The 22,594-nt window shown below is 45.4% G+C and overlaps 1 protein-coding gene across 1 annotated transcript in view; it reads left to right on the forward strand.

Moving 5' to 3' along the window:
- abcc8 (ATP-binding cassette, sub-family C (CFTR/MRP), member 8) overlaps positions 1–22,594 on the forward strand; it is an 85,001-nt gene that overhangs the window by 1,195 nt on the left and 61,212 nt on the right. Inside the window, exons 2-6 of the mRNA XM_064312111.1 lie at positions 4,285–4,447; positions 8,252–8,393; positions 11,420–11,541; positions 12,448–12,614; positions 20,985–21,227. Coding sequence (XP_064168181.1) covers positions 4,285–4,447; positions 8,252–8,393; positions 11,420–11,541; positions 12,448–12,614; positions 20,985–21,227 — 837 coding nt within the window. The remainder of the gene's footprint in view (positions 1–4,284; positions 4,448–8,251; positions 8,394–11,419; positions 11,542–12,447; positions 12,615–20,984; positions 21,228–22,594) is intronic.

The raw sequence follows: 22,594 nt of genomic DNA on the forward strand, positions 1-22,594 counted from the left end.
TCAAAGTCATATATCTTTTCTTCTTTCCCGGATTATAGTCAACTTTTACTTTCGCAGTACTGGTTTAAAATTGAGGTTTCAATGTCTTGTTGTAAACTATTCTTTTTTCATTTGATTAACGTTTTAAATTTTATGATGTGCAAAAATGTTTTTTTCTTTGATCTCAGAAGTCTTTAAAATTCACGCCCAGGCATGTAAAAATGTATCATGCAAGTGTACAAATGGGTACTGTAATTATGTTCTTTTTCGGTCTACTACCCTACATGTTGGTTGAGGGTTGCGGGGGATGGATCATTAAAGGAGGTGAATAAAATCCAAGTCTAAGGTCCAGGCCTACGACCCAGAGCATCACCTCAAAGCCTGAAATCCATTTCATTATCGTAGCCCACTGCACCGCGGGAACGCTATCGGATCGATTCTCATCCATTAAACATGTATATTTCAGTGGGAAAACATGATTCAATTATCTTTATTCTTCTACGATTTTGGATGAAGTCCTACTGAGAACAAAAGGAAATACGCATTATATATATATATATATATGTGTGTGTGTGTGTGTGTGTGTCTAAAATGTAATGTGCAATTATATATAGGTGTCCCATACTTTCGTGCCATGTAGTCTATCAAAGCTGACCGCGTACTCCATGCAATCTCGCCTTGCTATGTGAGTTATTGAAAAATAATGGTAATCTCGTATTTCAGTTGTCACTGGTATTATATACTGGCTGCCCTTTCTCGCCGTTTACTGTGCTGTTGTCAGCTGTTTGTGATCCGTGCGTGCGCGCCAGAGCTTGCTCGCCTACATTAGCGCGCGCTTACGTGCGTGCGTGCGTGCTCGTTGCTTACTAGAAAGCTTCACTTTAATGCGACGCACCGAGGCGTTTCTGAAGATATTTTTTTTTTCGGGCTTCAGTTCCCCACAATCCCTTCGACATCACCCTGGAGACCGGCCTCCGAGCGCGCCATTTAGTTCGTTCTCTGACCGGAGGGCATGCTTTGCCCTAGTCGCCGGCGCACACTTATTAAATGCCTTGTCACTGAAGCGTGACAACGCATGGAGTTAGCAGTGTGGCATAGTCCATAGTCCTGGATGATTCGGGTTCCTGCAGCGCCTGCAGGTTTGATTTAAGGTGTGAGGCCCTCACTGTGCACCTCAGCTTGGTACTTAATCCAGACGACATCAGACAGTGTCCATCTGGATGATATATCCTTACAGACAACACAAGCGGTGCAAGACATCCTGAACAAGTGCACCTCATTATAAAATAGTTAATAATAATGATAACAATCAAACCAACACCTAAGGTGCTGAAAAAGACCACTAAGACAGAAAACAAGAAAACGAACGGTGGTACTCAATTTTGGTCATGGTTGTAACTCAGCACTTAGCTCACCTGGCTTCTGGGCTTCTTGGCCTGAAACTGGCACACCCTCTGCCCAAAGACTTCTGGCACACCCTCTGCCCAAAGACTTTTGGCACACCCTCTGCCCAGGCCCAGGACTGCGGAACAGCAGTCTAACGGACACCTCTGAAAGCTGGCGGGGTGAATGTAGGGAGCTTGGTGGCTCTCATTATGAAGAGGTTTTCACCCGCTGTCAGACACAAAAGCAGACAGCCAGGGTCCAGCTTCTTTATTAGATAACTTGTAAAGTGTCTTAGTATGTTTTGTTTTGCCTTAATTTGTTACGTAAGTTTTGTTGTGTAAGTACTGTAGTTATTTCATCTAATTATGTGGCCACCTGGCCATCTATGCTGCAGCACACTGAAGAGAATCAGCCCACAAATGTGGGCCCATCTGCTAGATTTGGTTGGCCATGCCCAATTTTGCACCTCTGTGACCATCACCCCGCAGCCCCCTGCCCAGCAGCTGCAGCTGGACTCCATAAAAAGTGGGCGGTGCTGTCCTGAAGCAGGCATTTAATTGGCCAGCCCTGAACTTTGACCCCTCTCTCTAATCTGAGTGAAACTGAGGTCATTGAGAGAGGGTTTTTAATTCTGGCGACTGGGTGGGCACCAGATCTGGGTCAGTAAAATTCCGACAGATGGCAGATGTTTCTCAGTTCTCTCTCTTGTTTTCATGAATATTCTGAACCATGATTCATGGGGTTTGGTTAGTAACATGACAAATCAAAACTTTTCTCAGGCATCTGCTGGAGTTTTGCCAATTCTTTTCGGGCATAAATAGCATTGCCAAAAAGTTTCTCATACATAATTGACCCAGGTCTCTGTAAATGCCCTTGTGTAAACTCGTTAGGGAGACGTGTTATTTAAAGGTTTTAGTGCTGTTTTTGTGCTGAGTGGTGCTGTAATTCTATCCTCAAAAGCCTTATCACGTCCTCATTAAATGTGTGGGTAAAAAAAGCCCTGGGTGGGAGGTCTTTTCAAGGGCATTAATCTGTAATCCCAGGGCAATGGGTCCCACAGCACCTATCAGTACTCCACCCGGGCGCCGGTTTGCTGATGTACAGGAAGTCCCTGGAAGAGGAGGAAAAGACATTTGTTAGGGGTGTGTGGCAATGTCACCCCACCTTCTATGGTACATTCCAAACCCTAAGGGTGCTCTGTGGTGGGATGTGGGGGTCATGCTGGAAGTGAGACCTTGTATGGTTCACTGGCATCCGATTCCATGCCTGTAGCATGCATGCCTGTGTCCACCTGCCTAGACCCACAACCCTGTGGCATGCGCGGGTTGCATGTCATGTACTGTGCAATGGACACCACACCTGGACGGGGGGGCTTTCTATGTTCTCCTGCAGTTGTGCGCATCACATGACATGAAACACACACACTGTGTCATTGCGCCATTCGCCGGTGTGTCAGATGAGCACTGTCGACCCTTTACAGTGTAAGATCGCAAAAAATGTCACTAGAATGTTCTTAGCTGAACATTCTAACGCTGATGTCACAATCGCTGCTGGTAAAGGAAAGCCGTGGAGTTCTAGAACACTTGGAATTTAAAAAAGAAAAACATTCCACGAAAACCCACTCAAAGGGCTAATTTGCCATTTTAAATCTCAGTGTGCCAAGTTTTCAAATGACCTAATTTTCTCTCTGGCTATGAAGCTGTGTGAATCGCAGCTCAGAGCTTCATTTATATTTGATAAGCCCCTAAGGTCTGTCCATTTATTTCTGCACATCACCGTCAGGTTTTCTACAGTATGTGGTTCACTTGCCGTTCATTCATGTCCTGCTCAAAGTCAGAAGTGAAATCGATTTCTATATTTACCCAGTTCTGCTCCGATTTCTGTATTTACCCAGTTCTCCTCTGTGCATGAAGCACAATAATAATTTTGCATGTATTGCACGTTTCTCTCTCTCTTGCTCTCCCTCCCTCTTCTCTCCTCTCCTTTCCTCTCTCTCTCTCAATCTCTTGCACTTCTCTTCTCTCCTCTCCTCAATCGCTCCCTCTCTATGACGTGAGAGACCACCGCTACAGTCACATACCCACAGAGAGCAGACGCTCCTCTTTCTCTCTCTCTCTCTCACTCTCTCTCTCTCTCTCTCTCGCTCAGCCACCTCCAGCAGGTCTGCCTGCGCTGTTTGTTTCCTGCAAGGACACATCGCATCGTATCGATAAGCCGGCACGGATAACCCACTCTCCTGCTCTCTCTCTCTCTCTCACACACACACACACACACACACACCTCCATCCCGTCTGCGCAAGGTCACCTCTGGAGTCTCGCTGCGCGCTGAGGGCTTGGAATAGAATGCGTACCTGAAGAACAGGAGGCAGCTCGTGCTTACCCCTCTGCGTGTGTGTGTGTGTGCGTGCGTGTGTGCGTGTGTGTGTGCGCGCGCGTTGCTCTAAACGGAGGTCGGAGCACTTTGGGAAAAGGATGCCGGTGAGAGGGGGTGGGGACATGCGATGCGGGCGTTCCTCCGCACCCCAAATTCTGCTTAGACAGCACAAGAAGAGGAAGGGCAGCTACATCCCCACTGGACTGTGACCGGCTCTCCCCACACCTCACACCTCACACCCGCACCCGCACACGCACGCGTACACACACACACACACGCGCGCGCACATGCATGGTCAACGCCACCGGCATCACCACGGCAACGATGTAAAGAAGAGAGGGATTACTCACTGAGGATGAGATTGACGTTCTGAGGAAGCTTTTCTTTTTTCTCCTCTTTTGTTTTATGCCTCCTCTCTCTCCTCCGTGTCCTCCTCCTCCTCCTCCCCTTCCTCTTCCTCCTCTCTCTCCGCGTCTTCGCCTCCACCTGCCCGCCGCCGCCGCCGCCCCCCCCCCTCGCCACACCCCCCATCCCGGGCCGGACAGAGCCCCAGCTCCAGGATGTCCTTGGCGTTCTGCGGCAACGAGAACGGCTCGGCGGCGTACAACGTGGACGGCGGCGTGCTGAACAACGGCTGCTTCCTGGACGCGCTCACCGTCGTGCCCCATGTGTTCCTGCTCTTCATCACCTTCCCCATCCTCTTCATCGGTGAGTCACAGCCGGCATGCCGGGGGGGGGTGGGGGGGGGGGGGGGTACTGTACACCGCGCCCCCCCCCCTCGTCCCCCCTCCTATGAACACCCTTAGGACAGGCCAGGCCTGTGAACAGTGGAAAGTAGGCTTAAGGGACAATCTGGGCCAAAATAGAAATTTGAAGTGTTTTAACTCTTTCAGTGCCGGTCACATCGGAGTACACAAGCTCTGCTGATCCCTGCCTGTTTATCAAGGAATGGATTTTTACTAAACTGAAGATGTACAATAACGTAAATCTGAATCCTGTTCAGAATGTTAGTGAAAGCAGATACAAAGCATGTTTCTTAAAAAAGACTCTTGGCCATTTGTAGGCATTGTATTAGTGTCTAAAGAGCAGTGGTGTTATGTATAAGGTCCTTTGACCTCGGCCTGGTTTCCTGGTGTTTTTGTGGTTGTACTTCAGGCGCAGATGCTTTTTTGATTTAGTACTTTCCAAAACAATGAACGTAAAGAAATTCTTTTGCATTAGCTGAAATAGTGAAGTACCTACACAGGGTCAGCCCGGGTTGCTCAGGACGTGATGACGCGATGCTGCTGCGACGAAATTAAAAATGACACGGCAGAGCTGTCTCTAACTGCTCTTAATGTTGGATAAAAATAAACCCGGTTTGCAGTCGCAGGTTCGAAGCGCACGTGCGCGTTTCTAATTAAGAGACGGTTTTAACTGTCGGCCTCTATAGGCTCTGCGCGGAGCTCGGCAGCGGGGGAATGTGTGGTGAGACTCTTAGCGTTTTGAGGGGTGTCTGATCAATGTGGGGAATGACACCACGACTGTGGGGGGGCAGGGGGCGGGGATTTGTTTTTATTTTTGACGAACAAATGTGACCTTCGCGTCAGAATTCGCAGAGCAGAGGTTGAAGCTATCATGGTCTGCGGGGTTGTGTTACTGCTCTGTTCTTCTCTGACCCTGCCGTGGACCTCCTGGTCGTGTTGTCTGTTCGGCAGCCGGGTCATTACTAACTGAGCCCTCGTTGCTAGCGGGAACGTCGCTAATACGGTGGCCCTGATATGGCACAGCCAGGATATGACTGGGACTAGCTGTGTGTGCTCAGAGCTGGTATCAGTGTTTTAGAAAGAGCCTGGATGTGCTGGGTAGTTTAATGGGTAAGGAGCTGGTCTTGTAACCTAACGGTCGCCGGTTCGATTCCCTGGCAGGACACTGCCGTTGTACCCTTGAGCAACGTACTTCACCTGCATTGCTTCAGTATACATCCAGCTGTGTAAATGGATGCAATGTAAATGCTGTGTAACAAGTTGTATAAGTCACTGTGGATAAGAGCGTCTGCTAAATGCCTGTAATGAAATATCAGCAGTGGATGTGCACTTATGCACATTTCAGTTTTGTGTACGCCCGTAGAAACTGTCATTAACAGAATGAAGTAGGTTAAGTTTACAGGCAGAAGCTAAGAAAGTGGTGCAGGTCCTTCACTTCTCATCAAGTAAACTGGCTGACATGTCTCTTGTGGCAGTGACAAGCATTAGAGCTACTGATTTATTTAAAGCTCCCAGATTTCCCACTCACTGCAGTGTATAGCATACTGCCTGATTTAGGCTATTCTTGGTGAAAATGCACTTTGCATATGCAGGTTTAGGCCATAGGCATATACAGACGGGTGACAAATTAAAGGAAAAACCAACATAAAGTGTCTTAGTAAACTGTTTGGTCAGCTTCAGTGCGCCTTGGCGTAGATTCTACAAGACTCTGGAACTCTACTAGAGGGATGGAACACTAATTTTTCCAAAAGATATTCACTCATTTGGTGTTTTGATGATGGAGGTGGACTGCACTGTCTAACACGTCGGTCCAAAATCATCAAAAATCACATAATTTTCATACTGCTCAAACCATTCAGTGACCCCTCGTGCCCTGTGGATGGGGGCATTGGCATCCTAGAAGAGATCACTTCAGGATAGAATGTTTCATCACAGGATAAAGGTGATCACTCAGAATAACTTTGTATTGATTTGCAGTGACCCTTCCCTCTAAGGGGACAAGTGGACCCAAACCATGCCAGGAAAATGCCCCCACAGCATAACAGAGCCACCGGACCCCCTCACTGTAGGGGTCAAGCGTTCAGGCCTGTACCATTCTCTTGGTGTACGCCACACATGCACTCGCCCACTTGTCGAGAATATGGTGTGGGATGACCATATCACTATTGTCCACATCTCTGTAGACCAGTGCCTGTGGTTTCTGCACCACTGTACTCTCAAATGTGCATTCATCTTTGTAACGAGAAGTTCATGCAATGCAATCCTACTATAATATATTGTGATATAATAATGTAGTTGTCGATGGGCTGTTTGTGCTGACAGTCTGATCACGTCTTGCGTTGACATTCTTAGTCACCAGTGGAAATTTGTTTTTTCTTGCATATCGCACTAATGCACGAGCATCACAGTCGAATATGCGCTTTCGACCACAATTCCCAGCCTACTTTACATTACATTACATTACATTACATTACAGGCATTTGGCAGACGCTCTTATCCAGAGCGACGTACAACAAAGTGTATAACCATAACCAGGAACAAGTATGACGAAACCCCTAGAGAGAAGTACCGGTCCAAGTGCAGGGAACAACCGTGTAGTTCAACTTGGACCCTGAAGGTTAAACTGATTAACACTAACAACGAGAACGGCATCAACGCAGTCTATGGAAAAAATACAAGCAGTAGTTAAGACAGTTAATGCACCTAAGTCACCTACGAAACAGCTGCCTAGTTACAACCCTAAGCTTACAGTCATTTACAGGGGGGTAGGGAGGGATGGGGAGAGGTGCAGCCTACTTACTGTTGTCTTGCCTATAGATGTAAATGCAGATATCACTTAAGTCACTGTTCCAATTGAAATACTAGCCAGTTAAGCAGTCCTTGTGACTGAAGCTCCTGCCATCCATGCCCCAATAATGAACCCTCTTTCCAAGTCACTTATATCTTTTCCTCTAGCCATCTTGACCCAAAATCGAGGTCAACTGGGCCTGCTCAGCATTTTTATACATGCCACAGAGCATGATAGGAATAATTGCTCAATTGTATCATGCAGTCCACCTGTATGGAAGCATCTGCATTCGTTATGTATCTCCAATCTTTTATTCAGGTTTTTCCTTTAATTTGTCACCTGTCTGTAGCTAAAACATTGTTGCTCAGATATGCATTGTTCTACCAGAGTGGGGTTTTTAAAAAAAAATTTTGCATGTCTGTGACTAAGGTGAGCCATGTCTGTTGAGTAAATGAGATTAGGATTTCTTTCAAATGTAAATGATTTACTTCTGAAGCAAAATCAGTCATGAGGGCTTTAAATCAGATGGAGTTTCCGGTCCATTCCACTTGATCGGAAATGAGGTCTTAATCCTCACTGGAACATCTATTCATTTCATCATTTCATATATAGCACACTGAAACAGACACGCATAAACCTGTTAGGCCGTGGTCCTCAAGAGAGAGAGAGAGAGAGAGAGAGAGCATGGCTGTCTCTCTGTCTGCTTTGTGTTCTGTCTGTCTGCCTGTCCGTCTGCCTGCCTTCTGCACTGTCTGTCTGTCTGTCTGTCTTCTGCACTGTCTGTCAGTCTGTCTGCTGTCTGTTTGCTGCACTCTCTGTACTGTCAGTCTGTCTGTCTGTCAGTCTGTCTGCACTGTCTGTCCGCTCCACTGTGATGTAGTCCGTTAGATTAAGGATACGGCGACAGGGTTTGTGGCTGCTTCTCCACTGCCTCCCCATGGCTCTGTGCTCTAGTGCGCCCCCTGTCTGTGCCCGCAGGGTGGGGCAGCCAGAGCTCCAAGGTGCACATCCACCACAGCACCTGGCTGCACTTTCCGGGACACAACATGCGCTGGATCCTCACCTTCATCCTGCTCTTCGTCCTGGTGTGCGAGATTGCCGAGGGCATCGTCTCCGACGGGTGAGTTTCCGGCCCGTTCCGCCGCTCGGAAGTAAGGTCGCAACCCCAACTCAAACCCCCCCTTTATTCTCTCACGTGTGGTATGTCAAAAGACACACAAGTAAACCCCTTAAACATCAGTCTTCGGTCCTGGTCCTGGGGAACCGTAAGGTTTGCATCTTTAATTTCACAACCATGTCAGACACGAGGAACCAGGTGAGGTGAGTTACCTGTGTAACCACCCGTTTTAATTTACCTTTAAGTACTGGATAATAATGAGACCACACTCACACCTGGAAGCTCCAGAGCCAGGGTTGGGGAGCTCTGATGGAGGCAGAAGTGAATCTTATTTGATCAGGAAGCTCAGTCCTGTTCCCTCTTCCACTTGGGGAGCCACAGGTCCTGTTTGTTTTTGTTTTCACCTTAAGACTCAGCCCCGAGGAACCAGAAGAGGTGAGTCAATCAGCTGCTTAAATTGGCTGATTAAGCGATTAACCACAGAAACCTGCCGACCCAGCAGCTCCCCAGGGGCAGTTTGACCAGTTTGGCCGTCTTGTTTTCGCGGCCAGCTCTAACGGAGAGACCTGCATGGGACTGTGTGGACGATACGGGGCTGCTTGTTTAAGACTGCTCGTCCCTGTGGAGCAGATTTGCATGCTGGGTAATGGAAAGCCCCTTCCAGGTGGCTGGAAACACGCCCCCCCCCGCCCCATGTTTTAATCACATATTCCAGCATCATTGCTTCCTGGTTTTCTGCATGAAAGAACAGCTGTTCAGACCCAGCCCAGAAAAATCCATTCTGGTAAAACATCCTCTCTCCCTCTCCAAAACAACCTCTGTGCCTCTCTAAAACACTCTCTCCCTCTCCAAAACAACCTCTGTGCCTCTCTAAAACACTCTCTCCCTCTCCAAAACATCCTCTCTCCCTCTCTCAAACATTCTGCCTCCCTCTCCAAAACATCCTCTCTCCCTCTCTGCCCCCTCACAAACATTCCCTCTTTCTCTCAAACGTTCTCCCTCCCTCTCTAAAACCTCCTCACCCTTTCTTGTCTGTATTTATTCATGCTGTTCATCTCCAGTCCAAACCAGCAGACTCTCAGCCGTTGGCTCCACACTGGCACAGCGTCTCATTGCCATGTATAAAATGTTTTTTTTTAGCCGCGGGTGGTTTATGCCGAGCTCTCCCTCCACCGTCTGTCAGTCTAGACTGCGTAGGGGTCCCGGGGGGGGGGGGGGGGGAGAGAGCAGAGTGCTTTTTACCACCCCGGGGGCGAAGTGTGGGCCAGTCTACCAATGCCGTCGCCTTATTTTGGACTTATTTTACGCATGGGGAATTTTTTTTTTTGAAAATTTTATGTGTTTTCCACGCACGCACAGTGCTCTTAGCCTGCTACAGTCAGTGTGAAGCCTGACTCACTCCAAAACACTGCAGAAGTGTGCTCGTGGGCAGGAGGCTGGAGAGTAAAACATCACTCCTACTTCCTGGCTGCCTGTGAAGAGCTCATACAACAGCCCATCTTTGCATACAAACTCCCGGTCCTTAATGTCAAATAGAGTCCGATTGAGATTTCTACTTCTTTTTTTTGTTTAAGCTGGTGTTGTTTCTTTACTACACACATTGTTGTGTATTCTCGTGCGTGTCATAAAACATCAGTTAATAGTCTGAATGTGTAGTTGCTTATAATGTAAGTTAGCCCTGCTGTTTGCTGCAACCAGGTTTTTATATTTTCATTTTCATATTTTTGTTCTGCGGTTCATTTGCAGCGTCTAATGGAAATTTTATTGCAGCTAAGTAGTGGTTATTGGTTCTTTCTGGTGTGAACTGGTGTGAACTTACAGTAGGCTGCTTAAACTGTTTCCTAAACTGTGTTCCAGAACCCAAAATGGGTCTCTGGACTGCATTAGCTGAGTCCTTGAATGAGTTTGAATGAGCCGCAAGCTCTGTCGGTTTTTGTTTTCACCTTAAAAATCAGACCCAAGTAGTCGGGTGAAGTGAGTAAACTGCGTAATCAGCTGCTCTAATTGATTAATTAGGTAATTAAGAGTAACAAAATGAAAGCATGTTGAGTCTGTGGCTCCTCAGGTCCTGTGTTACAGACCCTGCATCAGGCTCTGTTTGCATTTTTATTTGAGGGGTCCCTGAAAGGTAATTAATTTTTTAATTTGGGTCCCGATATTAAAACAATTTCGAATTTAATCTAAGACTTAAGCCAATAAAAAAGCCGCAGGTGGTGGGTAATTGACTTTAATGTGTTTGGATTAGATCATTGTAGTTACAACACAGAGATTTGGTTATATGCAGTTGTACATTTCATACTTAATGGGGTTTTATTAAAATACTTTGATTAGATCTCAGATTAGTGGTGAAGTTTATTTAGTGATGAAAATTTTAATTAAAATGATTTAGCTTGAAATTCACGAAGATTCACGGACCTGCCAGAGGAGAAAGTCGCAATTAAAGGAGGATCAGATGCTAATCGCTAATCCTGATTTAAACTTGGTATTCTTGTAATTCAGGAGGAACAATCAAAAACCAGATTTACAAGACAGGAAGTGTTCCGTCTCCCCATTTTGCTGCTCGTTATCATTCACTAGCTTATCGATAATAACACACGGTGGATGTATTCTGACTGTGAATGACGACAAATCATGGGTCACTAAGCAGCTAACCAAATTAGCAATGTCACCAGGGAGCAAGAGCAGTAGTATTAGCTGTTAGTATCAGGCTGCATGAAAGGTGAATTTAAACATGTGTGTGTAGCATTAAAATAAGGCTCATTAGCTGCTAACATTAGCAGCAGTGTTTACTGTGTGCCACAGGGTGCTATCTCTTTGGGATCTTATCTGCTGCTTTTCAATGCGAGAGGCATAATATTTAAACTGTCATGTGACTTATGTTGTCTCAGCTGTACCTATTATTGTGTGTGTGTGTGTGTGTTTATGTGAGTTTGTGTGTGAGTATGTGTGCACGTGTGTGTGTGTGTGTGCATGGGCGCTTGCTTGCGTATGTATTAACCTTCTCTCTCTCTCTCTCTCTCTCTCTCCAGGTTCACTCAGTCTCACCACCTGCACCTCTACATGCCTGCAGGACTGGCCTTCATGGCCGCCATTACATCCATCATCTACTATCACAACATCGAGACGTCCAACTTCCCCAAACTCCTGCTGGGTATGTCCCCTCCCTGTCCCCGCAACAGCTGGCTTGGTACATCCCCTCCCTGTCCCACCAACAGCTGAGTATGTCCTCTCACTGTCCCACCAACAGCTGGCCTCTCTCTGCGAGATAATGGTATCACAAAATTAATATTTACATGGTCTATTATAGGTCCCTGCAAACTGGAGGTCGTGGTGAGGGTTTAAGTGCCCTTGCATTAAGTGTGGTTGTAAGTTTAGCACAGTCACCGACAGAGCGCCTAAATGTGGAGAGTTTGTTTCAGCCAGACGTGCCCAAGGTCCTGTTCTAGGTTCTCCTGCCCTTGTTCCACTGCCTGTGGTTCTGGCAACATTTTCCTGCCCTTGTTCCACTGCCTGTGGTTCTGGCAACATTTTCCTGCCCTTGTTCCACTGCTTGAAGTTCTGGCAACATTCTCCTGCCCTTGTTCCATAGCCTGTAGTCCTAGCCACGTTCTCCTGCCCTTGTTCCACAGGCTGTCATCCTGATGACGTCCTCCTGCCCTCTTTGCTGCATGAGTCATTACCTTGCCGCATTTCATTTCATTGCACAGGGTTATTCACACACACGGTTAGGGTTGAAGGGAAAAAAGTCCATTAGTCCAAAAAGAAAAGAAATAGTTTCCAAGCAGAACCAAAGTTGCTTGTTGGGAGGGGGTGGATGGGGGGTTCTGGCAGGATTGAACCCATCAGGAGTCACTCCCATGATCCTTTGTGTTTCTTGGCTAACTGGTGCATGGCCATGAGGTGGGCAGACCAGTGCTAACAGAGCGTTAGCCTGCGTCTGGATTGCTGAGTTTCTCTATCAGTGTCAGAGCTGAACTGGATGAGGGAAGGCTATTCCTCATCGATTTGGTTTACTTGTGTTCTCTTGCCCCCCCCCCCCCCCCCCGCCCCCCCACAGCACTGCTCATCTACTGGGTCTTGGCCTTCGTCACTAAGACCATCAAGTTTGCGAAGTACAACGCGCACGGCGTGGGTCTGGGCCAGCTGCGCTTCTGCCTCACGGGCCTGCTGGTGCTGCTGTACGGCCTGCTGCTCGCTGTGGAGATCAACGTCATCACGGGCCGGGTGAGCGCGCGCGTGTGTGTGTGGAGGGGTCACTGTGTGTGTGTGTGTGTGTGTGGAGGGGTCACTGTGTGTGTGTGTGTGTGTGTGTGTGTGGAGGGGTCACTGTGTGTGTGTGTGTGTGTGTGTGAGAGAGAGAGAGTATGTGTGTGGAGGGGTCGCTGTGTGTGTGTGTTGTGTGTGTGGAGGGTCACTGTGTGTGTGTGTGTGTGTGTTGTGTTGGAGGTAGTGGTGTGTGTGTGGAGGAGAGAGGGAGTATGTGTGTGAGGTTGTGTGTGGATGGATCACTGTGTGTGTGTATGTGTTTGTATGCATAGTGTGTGTGTGTGTGTATGTGTGTGTGAGAGAGAGAGAGAGTATGTGTGTGGAGGGGTCGCTGTGTGTGAGTGTGTTTGTGTGTGGATGGATCACTGTGCGTGTGTATGTGTTTGTATGCATAGTGTGTGTGTGTGTGTAAGAGAGTATAGTGTGTGTATACATAGTGTGTATGTTTGTGTTAGCATATAGTGTGTGTGTGTATGTGTGCGTGTACAGTGTGTGTGTGTGTGTGTCTGCGTTTGTGAGTCCATATATGCAGAGTGTGTGTGCGCGTGTGTGTGTTGCTGCTCTTTGCCTCTGAGCAGTGAGTAGAGCAGATGCAGTTTGGGCAGTTCTGTCCCTCCTGTCCTGCAGTGATGCAGCCAGAGGCAGTCTCTGAGCCTGCTCCCTGGATCATATGTTACCTCAGGATGCTGAGGCCGCAGGCCAGACCAGCCGATTGATTCCGTCTGTCACTCTGATTACTGCACACTGGCTCCTGGGGAACAGTGCTCAGATAATCAGAGGTTGTAATTATGCACAGGTCTCCCATCCGTATACAACCTGTCAGTTCCTTCCTATTCCTGTGGGGACCTGGTCTTCATCATTTAATTCACCAATTGCATCAGTGTTTCTGCGATCGATTAAACGCCCGCAGGCGTTTAATCGAGGTCTTGAGGTCTTCAACTTCGAAGTAAAATGCTGTGATACTATTGATTTGGCAGTTAATGAATTTCAGTTGCAAGAGACTGCACAATGTGAACCATTAAATGAAAGAAAACTAATATGATTCAAGATGCCTGTGATCATTATGTCTTGGGCATGGTAATGGCCTTGTGCATTTAGGAATTAAATAGAATTTTAGAAGAATATCTCGCAATAGACAACACAGCCTTTATATCGGGAGTTCTCAACCCTGGTCCTGGAGAGCCACAGGATCTGCTGGTTTTTTGTTTTCATCTTAAAACTACAGCCAATTGAGACCCAACAAACGAGCAAGGTTATTATCAGCAGCCAATCACAATGAAACCCAGCAGACCGTCCAGCTCCCCAGGACCAGGGTTGTGGCTCCCTGCTGTAAATAGGCTCAGGTAAAACATGATTAAAACCAGGGATGGGCAGATGCACCTGGCACAGAATATCGCCCAAATAAATCCATCTGTGCCAATTAATCTATCTGCAACTACCTATAAACTTCAGTCAGAAGGACGCCGGTGATGATTGCTTTTCGGATATCACGAGGGTATAAATAATTCATGAAAAAACCAAACGCGAACAACCCATATTACATATGAAATTAATTCTTCAGTGTTTTGTGACTGAAATGCTGCTCAGTCCTGACTAAGTGAGGTGCATGAAACGGTCATGCGGAAAGATAATTAACGAGAAAGCAATCTCAGCGTTTGCGGAGTCTCTGTTCGATGACCTTGTCGCTGATGTCACAGCTGTCTCTGATCCACTCCGCCACGCTAATCCCGTGTTTTCAAAGCCAATCACCTGGCTTTGTTTGTGCAGGTACAGGGCTGCTTGTCTTGTGATTGGTGGGCAGGCTTTGGAGGGTGGCAGCTGACCTTGGACCCGTTGTTCTCTAGTAGCATGCATACCTATGACGATAGAAAATGTCTAATGAATGCATATTTTTTTAGGGAAAACATTTTTGTTTTTTAAATGACCTCAAGCATATTATTTTGCATTTGTGTTGTTGTATTCATCATATTTACTGTATTTTCCATCCATTTCAAATGAGTAATCAGATGTTTTCAATGGTACCAATGGCTTCAATTAGGGTTTAGGGCTCAAACTAGGGTTAGGGTTAGGAAAACGGTAAGTCTGAGGGTTGCGGCAAGTTTACGGTTGTGTTCAGCAGCTTGAAGAAAGGTTAGAACATGGGTTTGCTAATGATTCTGAAGGAACAAAAAAATTTCTGTAGTAGCATGTCTACCTATGACTATACAAAATGTGTAATAAATGCATATTTTTTTAGGGAAAACATTTTTGTTTTTTAAATGACCTCAAGCATATTATTTTGCATTTGTGTTATTGTATTCATGATATTTAGTTCGTTTTGTATCAATTTTAAATGAGTAATCAGATGTTTTCAATGGTACCAATGGCTTCAATTAGGGTTTAGGGCTCAAACTAGGGTTAGGGTTAGGAAAACGGTAAGTCTGAGGGTTGCGGCAAGTTTACGGTTGTGTTCAGCAGCTTGAAGAAAGGTTAGGACATGGGTTTGTTAATGATTTTGAATGAACCAAAAAAATTCTCTAGTAGCTTGTATATCTATCACCATACAAAATGTGTAATAATTGCATATTTTTTTAGGGAAAACATTTTTGTTTTTAAATAACCTCAAACATATTATTTTTCATTTGTATTATTGTATTCATCATATTTACCGTATTTTCCATCAATTTTAAATGCGTTTATTGATGTTCAAGGTCCAGGCTTCATGGTTTGGCTCAAACTAGGGTGGGTTGAACGTAGTCTGAGGTTGCGGCAAGTTCGTGGTCGAGCTTGAAGAGTAGGATGGTTGTATGTTGAATGAACAAATTCTAGTAGCATGTCACTAGCATAAAGGTAATAAGCATATTTTAGGGAAACATTTTTTTTAATGACTCAGCATATTTGTTGTTTATTTATCATGATATTTATCTTTCAATTTTAAATGATATCGATGTTTTCAGTACCAATGGCTTCAATTAGGGTTTAGGGCTCAAACTAGGGTTAGGGTTAGGAAAACGGTAAGTCTGAGGGTTGAGGCAAGTTTACGGTTGTGTTCAGCAGCTTGAAGAAAGGTTAGAACATGGGTTTGCTAATGATTCTGAATGAACAAAAAAATTTCTGTAGTAGCATGTGTACCTATGACCATACAAAATGTGTAATAAATGCTTATTTTTTTAGGGAAAACATTTTTGTTTTTTAAATGACATCAGACATATTATTTTGCATTTGTATTATTGTATTCATCATATTTACCGTATTTTCCATCAATTTTAAATGCGTTTACTGATGGTTTCAAAGGTACCAATGGCTTCAATTAGGGTTTAGGGCTCAAACTAGGGTTCAGCTAGGGTTAGGGTTAGGGTTAGGGTTAGGAAAACGGTAAGTCTGAGGGTTGAGGGAAGTTTACGGTTGTGTTCAGCAGCTTGAAGAAAGGTAAGGACATGGGTTTGTTAATGATTTTGAATGAAACAAAAATTTTCTCTAGTAGCATGTCTACCTATGACTATACAAAATGTGTAATAAATGCATATTTTTTTAGGGAAAACATTTTTGTTTTTTAAATGACCTCAAGCATATTATTTTGCATTTGTGTTATTGTATTCATGAAATTTAGTTCTTTGTATCAATTTTAAATGAGTTTCTGATGCTTTCAATGGTACCAATGGCTCCAATTAGGGTTTAGGGCTCAAACTAGGGTTAGGGTTAGGAAAACGGTAAGTCTGAGGGTTGAGGCAAGTTTACGGTTGCGTTCAGCAGCTTGAAGAAAGGTTAGAACATGGGTTTGCTAATGATTCTGAATGAACAAAAATTTTTTCTCTAGTAGCATGTTTACCTATGACCATAGAAAATGTGTAATAAATGCTTATTTTTTTAGGGAAAACATTTTTGTTTTTTAAATGACATCAAACATATTATTTTGCATTTGTATTATTGTATTCATCATATTTAGCATATTTTCCATCCATTTTAAATGGGTTTTCTGGTGTTTTCAAAGGTACCAATGGCTTCAATTAGGGTTTAGGGCTCAAACTAGGTTTCAGCTAGGGTTAGGGTTAGGGTTAGGGTTAGGAAAACGGTAAGTCTGAGGGTTGAGGCAAGTTTACGGTTGTGTTCAGCAGCTTGAAGAAAGGTTAGGACATGGGTTTGTTAATGATTTTGAATGAACCAAAAATTTTCTCTAGTAGCATGTCTACCTATGACTATACAAAATGTGTAATAAATGCAATGGTTTCAGTTGGGTTTTAGTGCTCAGATTATGGTTAGGGTTGAGTTAGGGTTGAGTTAGGGTTGGGGTAGGCTTGGCAGCCGTGTCTCAGTTCAGTTTTTTATTCCGCTGGGACAGTGGTGGCGATGAAGGCGAAAGGGTTCGTGATATATTCCTGAAAAGAAAAACAGAAGCATTTTTTCGCTTCAGGTGGTGATAATGAACAGAAAGCAGGTGTATGTGTGCTGGAGCTCTTTAAGCAGCTCAGCTCTGGATTTCAGGGTGCCAGACTCGTGCCTGATGCTGATTTCATAGCTAAATCCGGGGTGCCACACTCCAAGTCCTCTCGAGCTGCACCGCGTCTGCAGATTTCTCTCTTTTTTCCTTTCATTTGACTGCCAAATTAGCCCTTGTAAGAATGAGGTGTGTGGAGTGGAGTCTTTAGTCAATCAGTGTCTTAATTTAAGTGCTCTTCCACGCTAAAGCACAAATAGAACCATTGGGACTGCAGCCCTCCGGGGCTGGAGTTAAACCTGTGGCCCCTTGACGACTGGCGTCTGCCACTTCAGGGCTAAATAATCAGGTGAAGTGCTCTTGCAGGACGCAGTTTAATCTCCGTCTAAATACAAATTGCGAGCGTTTTTTTTTTCTTCTTCTTTTTTTCACTCAGACAAAAGTGGCTCAGTTTGCAGAAAAGGAGTTATGTGTTTGGGGAAATCCTGAGGTTTAAAAAAAAGTCCCTTTTGAAGAACATGGTGATGCCCGTTGCTTTGGCAAAGATAAACCCCTCAGTATATTAACTTTCCATTTTTCATTGGCTTACATTCACACTGAGTAGTCAAAGCCTTTGCACGGTTAAGAAACAGTGTTATCTGCCAGCTTTAGTTGATAAAGAGATTGAGAGATTGCTGCCTGCATTGATTCAATGGCACCGAATTGCTGAATTTTCTGATATACCTAAGAAGCATCTGTGCATTGTGCATGTGCATTTTTTGATAATATATCCAAAATTGCTGATAGTAGAGGTTGAGGCATTACAATACCGTTGGGTTTTTAAAAAAAATTGGATTTATGCTGAGGGCTTTTCAGAGTTAGCAGGAAGCTAAATACAATATTGCAGTGAATTACTGTAAAAAAAAAAAAAATAGCTGTACTTTTCCTCTCCCCAAGTGTACCTCCAGGGACTCTTTGATTGAAATAGAGCTTCTCCTGCTACTAAACATAGCCGCCCCTGTGGTGGTTTTTGGCGTGATGCTGTGATTGTGCTACCCTAACCGTTCTCCGGATAGGGAGCCCGCAAGCTAATATTCCTGATTCCTGTGATTCCTTCTCTCTGATGCTGCCGCAGAGCTGAGCTGAGATTGCTCACTTATTTTTTTATTGTGCTATTGGATTTGTTTCTGCTCCAGGTCAGGTTTGAATCAGGGGTTTTGCGGTAGCTGCAATGCAACTAGAGCCCGAGGCCAATTTAAGCTGCTATGCTGTTTACGTACATTGGCTGTTTGCTGAAGTAATTCAGCTCCCCAAACACGGCCCGTGTCTCTGGGAGTCTCTGCAGCACCACAGGAACCAAGGCTTCAAATAAATCCAATTACCGGGGAGTTAAATTAATAGAAATAGTCATTCTTCCCGCCCAGCTGTGTCTTTTTTAACAGCCCTGATGGGAGCTCCGCGGTGAGTGCTCCTGGGCGATGTGTGGTTAGAGCGCTGTTCCATTTCGCGGGCGTCCCCATGGCCTCGGCCTCCTGGAGCTGCAACTGCACTAACTGCAGCGACTGCAGCCACTGCAGTGACTGCACTAACTGTAGCGACTGCAGCAACTGCAGCAACTGCACTAATTGCACCCACTGCAGTGACTGCAGCAACTGCAGCGACTGCACCGACTGCACCGACTGCATCGCAGCCGCTATTCACAGTCCTGCTCAGAGTCGTCTGTAGCTCAGGCTCCCTGCCTTTTCAGCGCGAAGCGTTCTGATTTGATATATCCTATGAGCATCCGTAAAGGGGGCGTGGCCTGAAAGGACAGTGCTGTTGCATTGTGGGGGGTTTTGTCCTTTCATCCTTTATTCATGAAAAACCTTCTCATGAACATCCATTAGCTGTTACATAGCACTGGAAACTCCTGTTTTCAGCCGGATCCTCCTGTAGTTGTAGAGCAGAGAGTGTGGAATTGTACGTGGGAGTTGGCCAGCTAGTTAGTCAATAGAGCCTGTGAAGGACACGTTTTAGCATCTGTCAAGCAGCAAGGAAAGAATAGCACTCTTGGAGCCAGTCCAAAACTTTGCAGTACCCACAATGCACCAGGAAGCTATGGCATCACTCAAGAGCTTAGAATAATATGGTTCTATTTTGATTTTTTTTTCCGTTGTTGTCAAAAACGGGTTATTATCATAACAAATTGGTTATTATGTGAAGGCACTTCAATCTGCCTCCCTGCTAAGCAATAATGGGTGAATAATCGAGTGAATAATTACTTTTATAAATGTCAACATGTGCTGAAAAAAAACAATACTGTGATTACAGGCTTGTGTAGTCATGGAAAAAAGATGCTGAAGGATGTTTACTGTACGTGAGCGATTGGAATGTCCACTTGAAGCTCGCTCATCTTTTGAGTATTGGCTCCAAAACAGATGGGTGTTCTACTTGTCTGTCCCTGAGTTTACCCATGTCCTTTATTCATATTCATTTCAAGGTAGTTGTATATTTAAATATGTATATATGTAAAAATGTATATATGTTCATATATGTTTGCGTGTGTGTGTGTGTGTTTGTGTGTGTGTGCATTCCATATTTACTTCAGGATAGTTGTATATCCATTATCGTATGTATGTATATATGGTGGTGCAGTGGGTAACACTGTCGCCTCACAGCAAGAAGATTTTATTTTTATTATATTATTATTTTATTTGTATTCCTCTATGAAGCTTGATAGAGTTCCTGTTTGATCTTTGCCTGTCCAGAACTTCCTCTTATCTCTGAACATAATCAGTCAGCCATTGTTGTCATGATGATGATGATTGGAAACAAACTGAGTACATTTTCATGTGACTCATATAATCATGTTTATGATGTCATAGAGAGGCGGGGCCACAATCACCGGCTGTCACTGCCGAGTCGCCGCTCGAGTTGTCTTGACGACGCAGGTTGAGCGATGTCTCTCTGAAGAGGCCCGAAAAGCAGCGTGGTCTGGAGAGCCCGCCGCTGTGCGGAGGAGAGGGAGCGAGCGAAGCTGCCAGAACAGCCTCGTCTTTTTTACGACCAGCTGAAAGGGACGTGGCTGCCAAGCAGATGTCTGGCGGGCCCGGCTGTGCGTGCGCGCCCGCTGCAGTCGCTGACACTCGCGCCTTCGAGGGCAGGCTCTGCGCCAGTAATGGCGCTAATGGCGGTAGCTCCTGATGCGCTGTGTTCCGTCTCCCTCGCGTTAGAGGTAGCGATCGCGGGCATTCTCTGCGGGACGGGTCATTACTTCTTTTTTGGTAATTTGGAGGGTGCCACGCGGGCCCCCTGTCTGTCTTTATCAGAGCTGGAGCACTCTCCTCGTCCCGCTGGCGTGTTTGATGTGGCTCATTTTGCGGATGTTATCGAGGGCCCCAAAAGCAGGGTTATCGCTGCCAAATGACTGGCTCTTCACTTCTCACCTGTGTGGGAGGATAGTGGTGTGTGTGTGTCTGTGTGTGTGTGTCTGTCTGTGTCTATGTCTGTGTGTCTGTGTGTCTCTGAATGTATTTTTTTGCGTGTGTGCATGCCTGTGTGTGCGTGTGTGTGTGTGTGGTTGTCAGTGTGCATGTATTCTCTCATGAATGTGTCTGTGTGTCTATATTTATTTTCTTGTGAATGTGTTTGTGTGTGTGTGTGTACGTGTGTGTGTGTATGTGTGTATTAGATTCTCCCGTGAATGTGTGTGTGTGTGTGTGTATGTAGGTGTGTATATTAATTCTCTTGTGAACGTGTGTGCGTGTATGTTTGTGTGTGTCTCTCCTCCATATGCCTTTGTGCTGCTGTGCCGGATGGCGGATTGGCGGATGATGGATTTGCGGATGGCGGGTGGCCGGTGGCTCCTGGCGGATGATGGATGGCGGGTGGCGGTTGGCGGGTGGCTCCTGGCGGATGGCGGGTGGCTCCTGGCGGGCGTCCCCCCCCCCGCGCAGCGCTACGTGTGCTTCAGGCACCCCACGGAGGTGAAGCCCCCGGAGGACCTGCAGGACCTGGGCGTGCGCTTCCTGCAGCCCTTCGTCAACCTGCTCTCCAAGGCCACCTACTGGTGGATGAACACCTTCATCACCTCCGCGCACCGCCGCCCCATCGACATCAAGGTCATCGGCCGGCTGCCCATCGCCATGCGGGCGCTCACCAACTACCTGCGTCTGCGCAGGGCCTTCGAGAGGCAGCGGGTAGGGCACGGGGTCTCCGCATCGCTCTGCTACTAAGCACGAGTTCACCTTCGCTTCGTAAAATGTTACCTTTTTTAAAAAATGTGTCACTTCTGTGTAACACTTTGTCTGGTAGTTTGGGTGGTCATTTGATCCATCCGTGAAGAATATGAATTAGAATAACTCTGTCAATACAAATAGCATAAGGAATTCTGAGGTCATGCATACGCAACAAAAAACAACAACAAAAACCACACGTGGAGAAATGACCGTTTTTGTAAAAGACAGATCTCGTGAACCCCTGAATGTCATTTGGTGTAATATCTCCTGTTTGCTTTTTTGGCTAAACCCCCGATCGTTCCATTACTGCAGTTGGCAGTTGAGTGTGTTTGAACGGGGAGATTTAAGCCAGAGAACGCAGGAAGCAGGCTGACCTTATCAACAAAGTGATTCTGTTTCGCTCGGACAAATATAGCAGCCTGTCGTGTAGCCTTAGCGGCGCAGGCTAATACTGAGCCTGGGCTATGATAGACTGCATGGGTCAGCTTCAGTGGACAAATTCAGGGGAATTTTTACCCACATTCAATATTTTTATGTGGCTACCCTCCTACTGGTATGCCAAGAATGGCATATACACATCTTTTTCCAGATAAAAATAATAATATTTGAGCTAAGAATGAACAAAAAAAAAACACTTTTCGCTAGACTCAAACTTCCTGTTTGGCATACTGAAACTACAAATCTCCCATAGTGCATTTCTTTCTCTCAGTGCAACGACGATCCATAAACCAGACATTGCAATCTGGGAAAATGAGGCTGTGGGGGGAAAAGAATAGTTGGTTAATTCATCAGGATCTGTTTCATTTTGCAATGGGCCCTTCAGATACATGCAATGTAATAGCATACATGCCATTTGATATTTACAAATATGTAAGAAGCAAATAAGAAAATTCAATATGCACAATATAAACATAAAAATACAATACATACAAATTCACAAACTACATGAAAATATATAAAGAATACATGGATCACTGTGTCTACAATTGAGCCCATGATATAACAGTAGATCCTGATTTAACTTTACCTTCTGTCTTTAATTTGAACTTGAAGCAGAAAGAAATGCAAATGTTTCATTTTTTCTTCACAAACACAGCTTGATGAGTTGAGAATCTTGTCAAACTTTATTTGTGAGGAATGAAAAGGGTAAGGCTTGTATTTACAGTATATGCTAATCCAAAGGACAAATGTTGATTAAATACAGGTTTATTGGTTAATTTTGGTCACAGTTACAGAGAGCTTTGACCTTTTGCTGCCCGGACCGTGTTCTTATTGGCAGTTTTAGAATAAACAGTTGATTTAGGCTCAGGATCTCAGGAGTTTATTAT

Source organism: Anguilla rostrata, chromosome 16 (genome assembly GCF_018555375.3).
Source record: "Anguilla rostrata isolate EN2019 chromosome 16, ASM1855537v3, whole genome shotgun sequence".
NCBI lineage: Eukaryota > Metazoa > Chordata > Actinopteri > Anguilliformes > Anguillidae > Anguilla > Anguilla rostrata.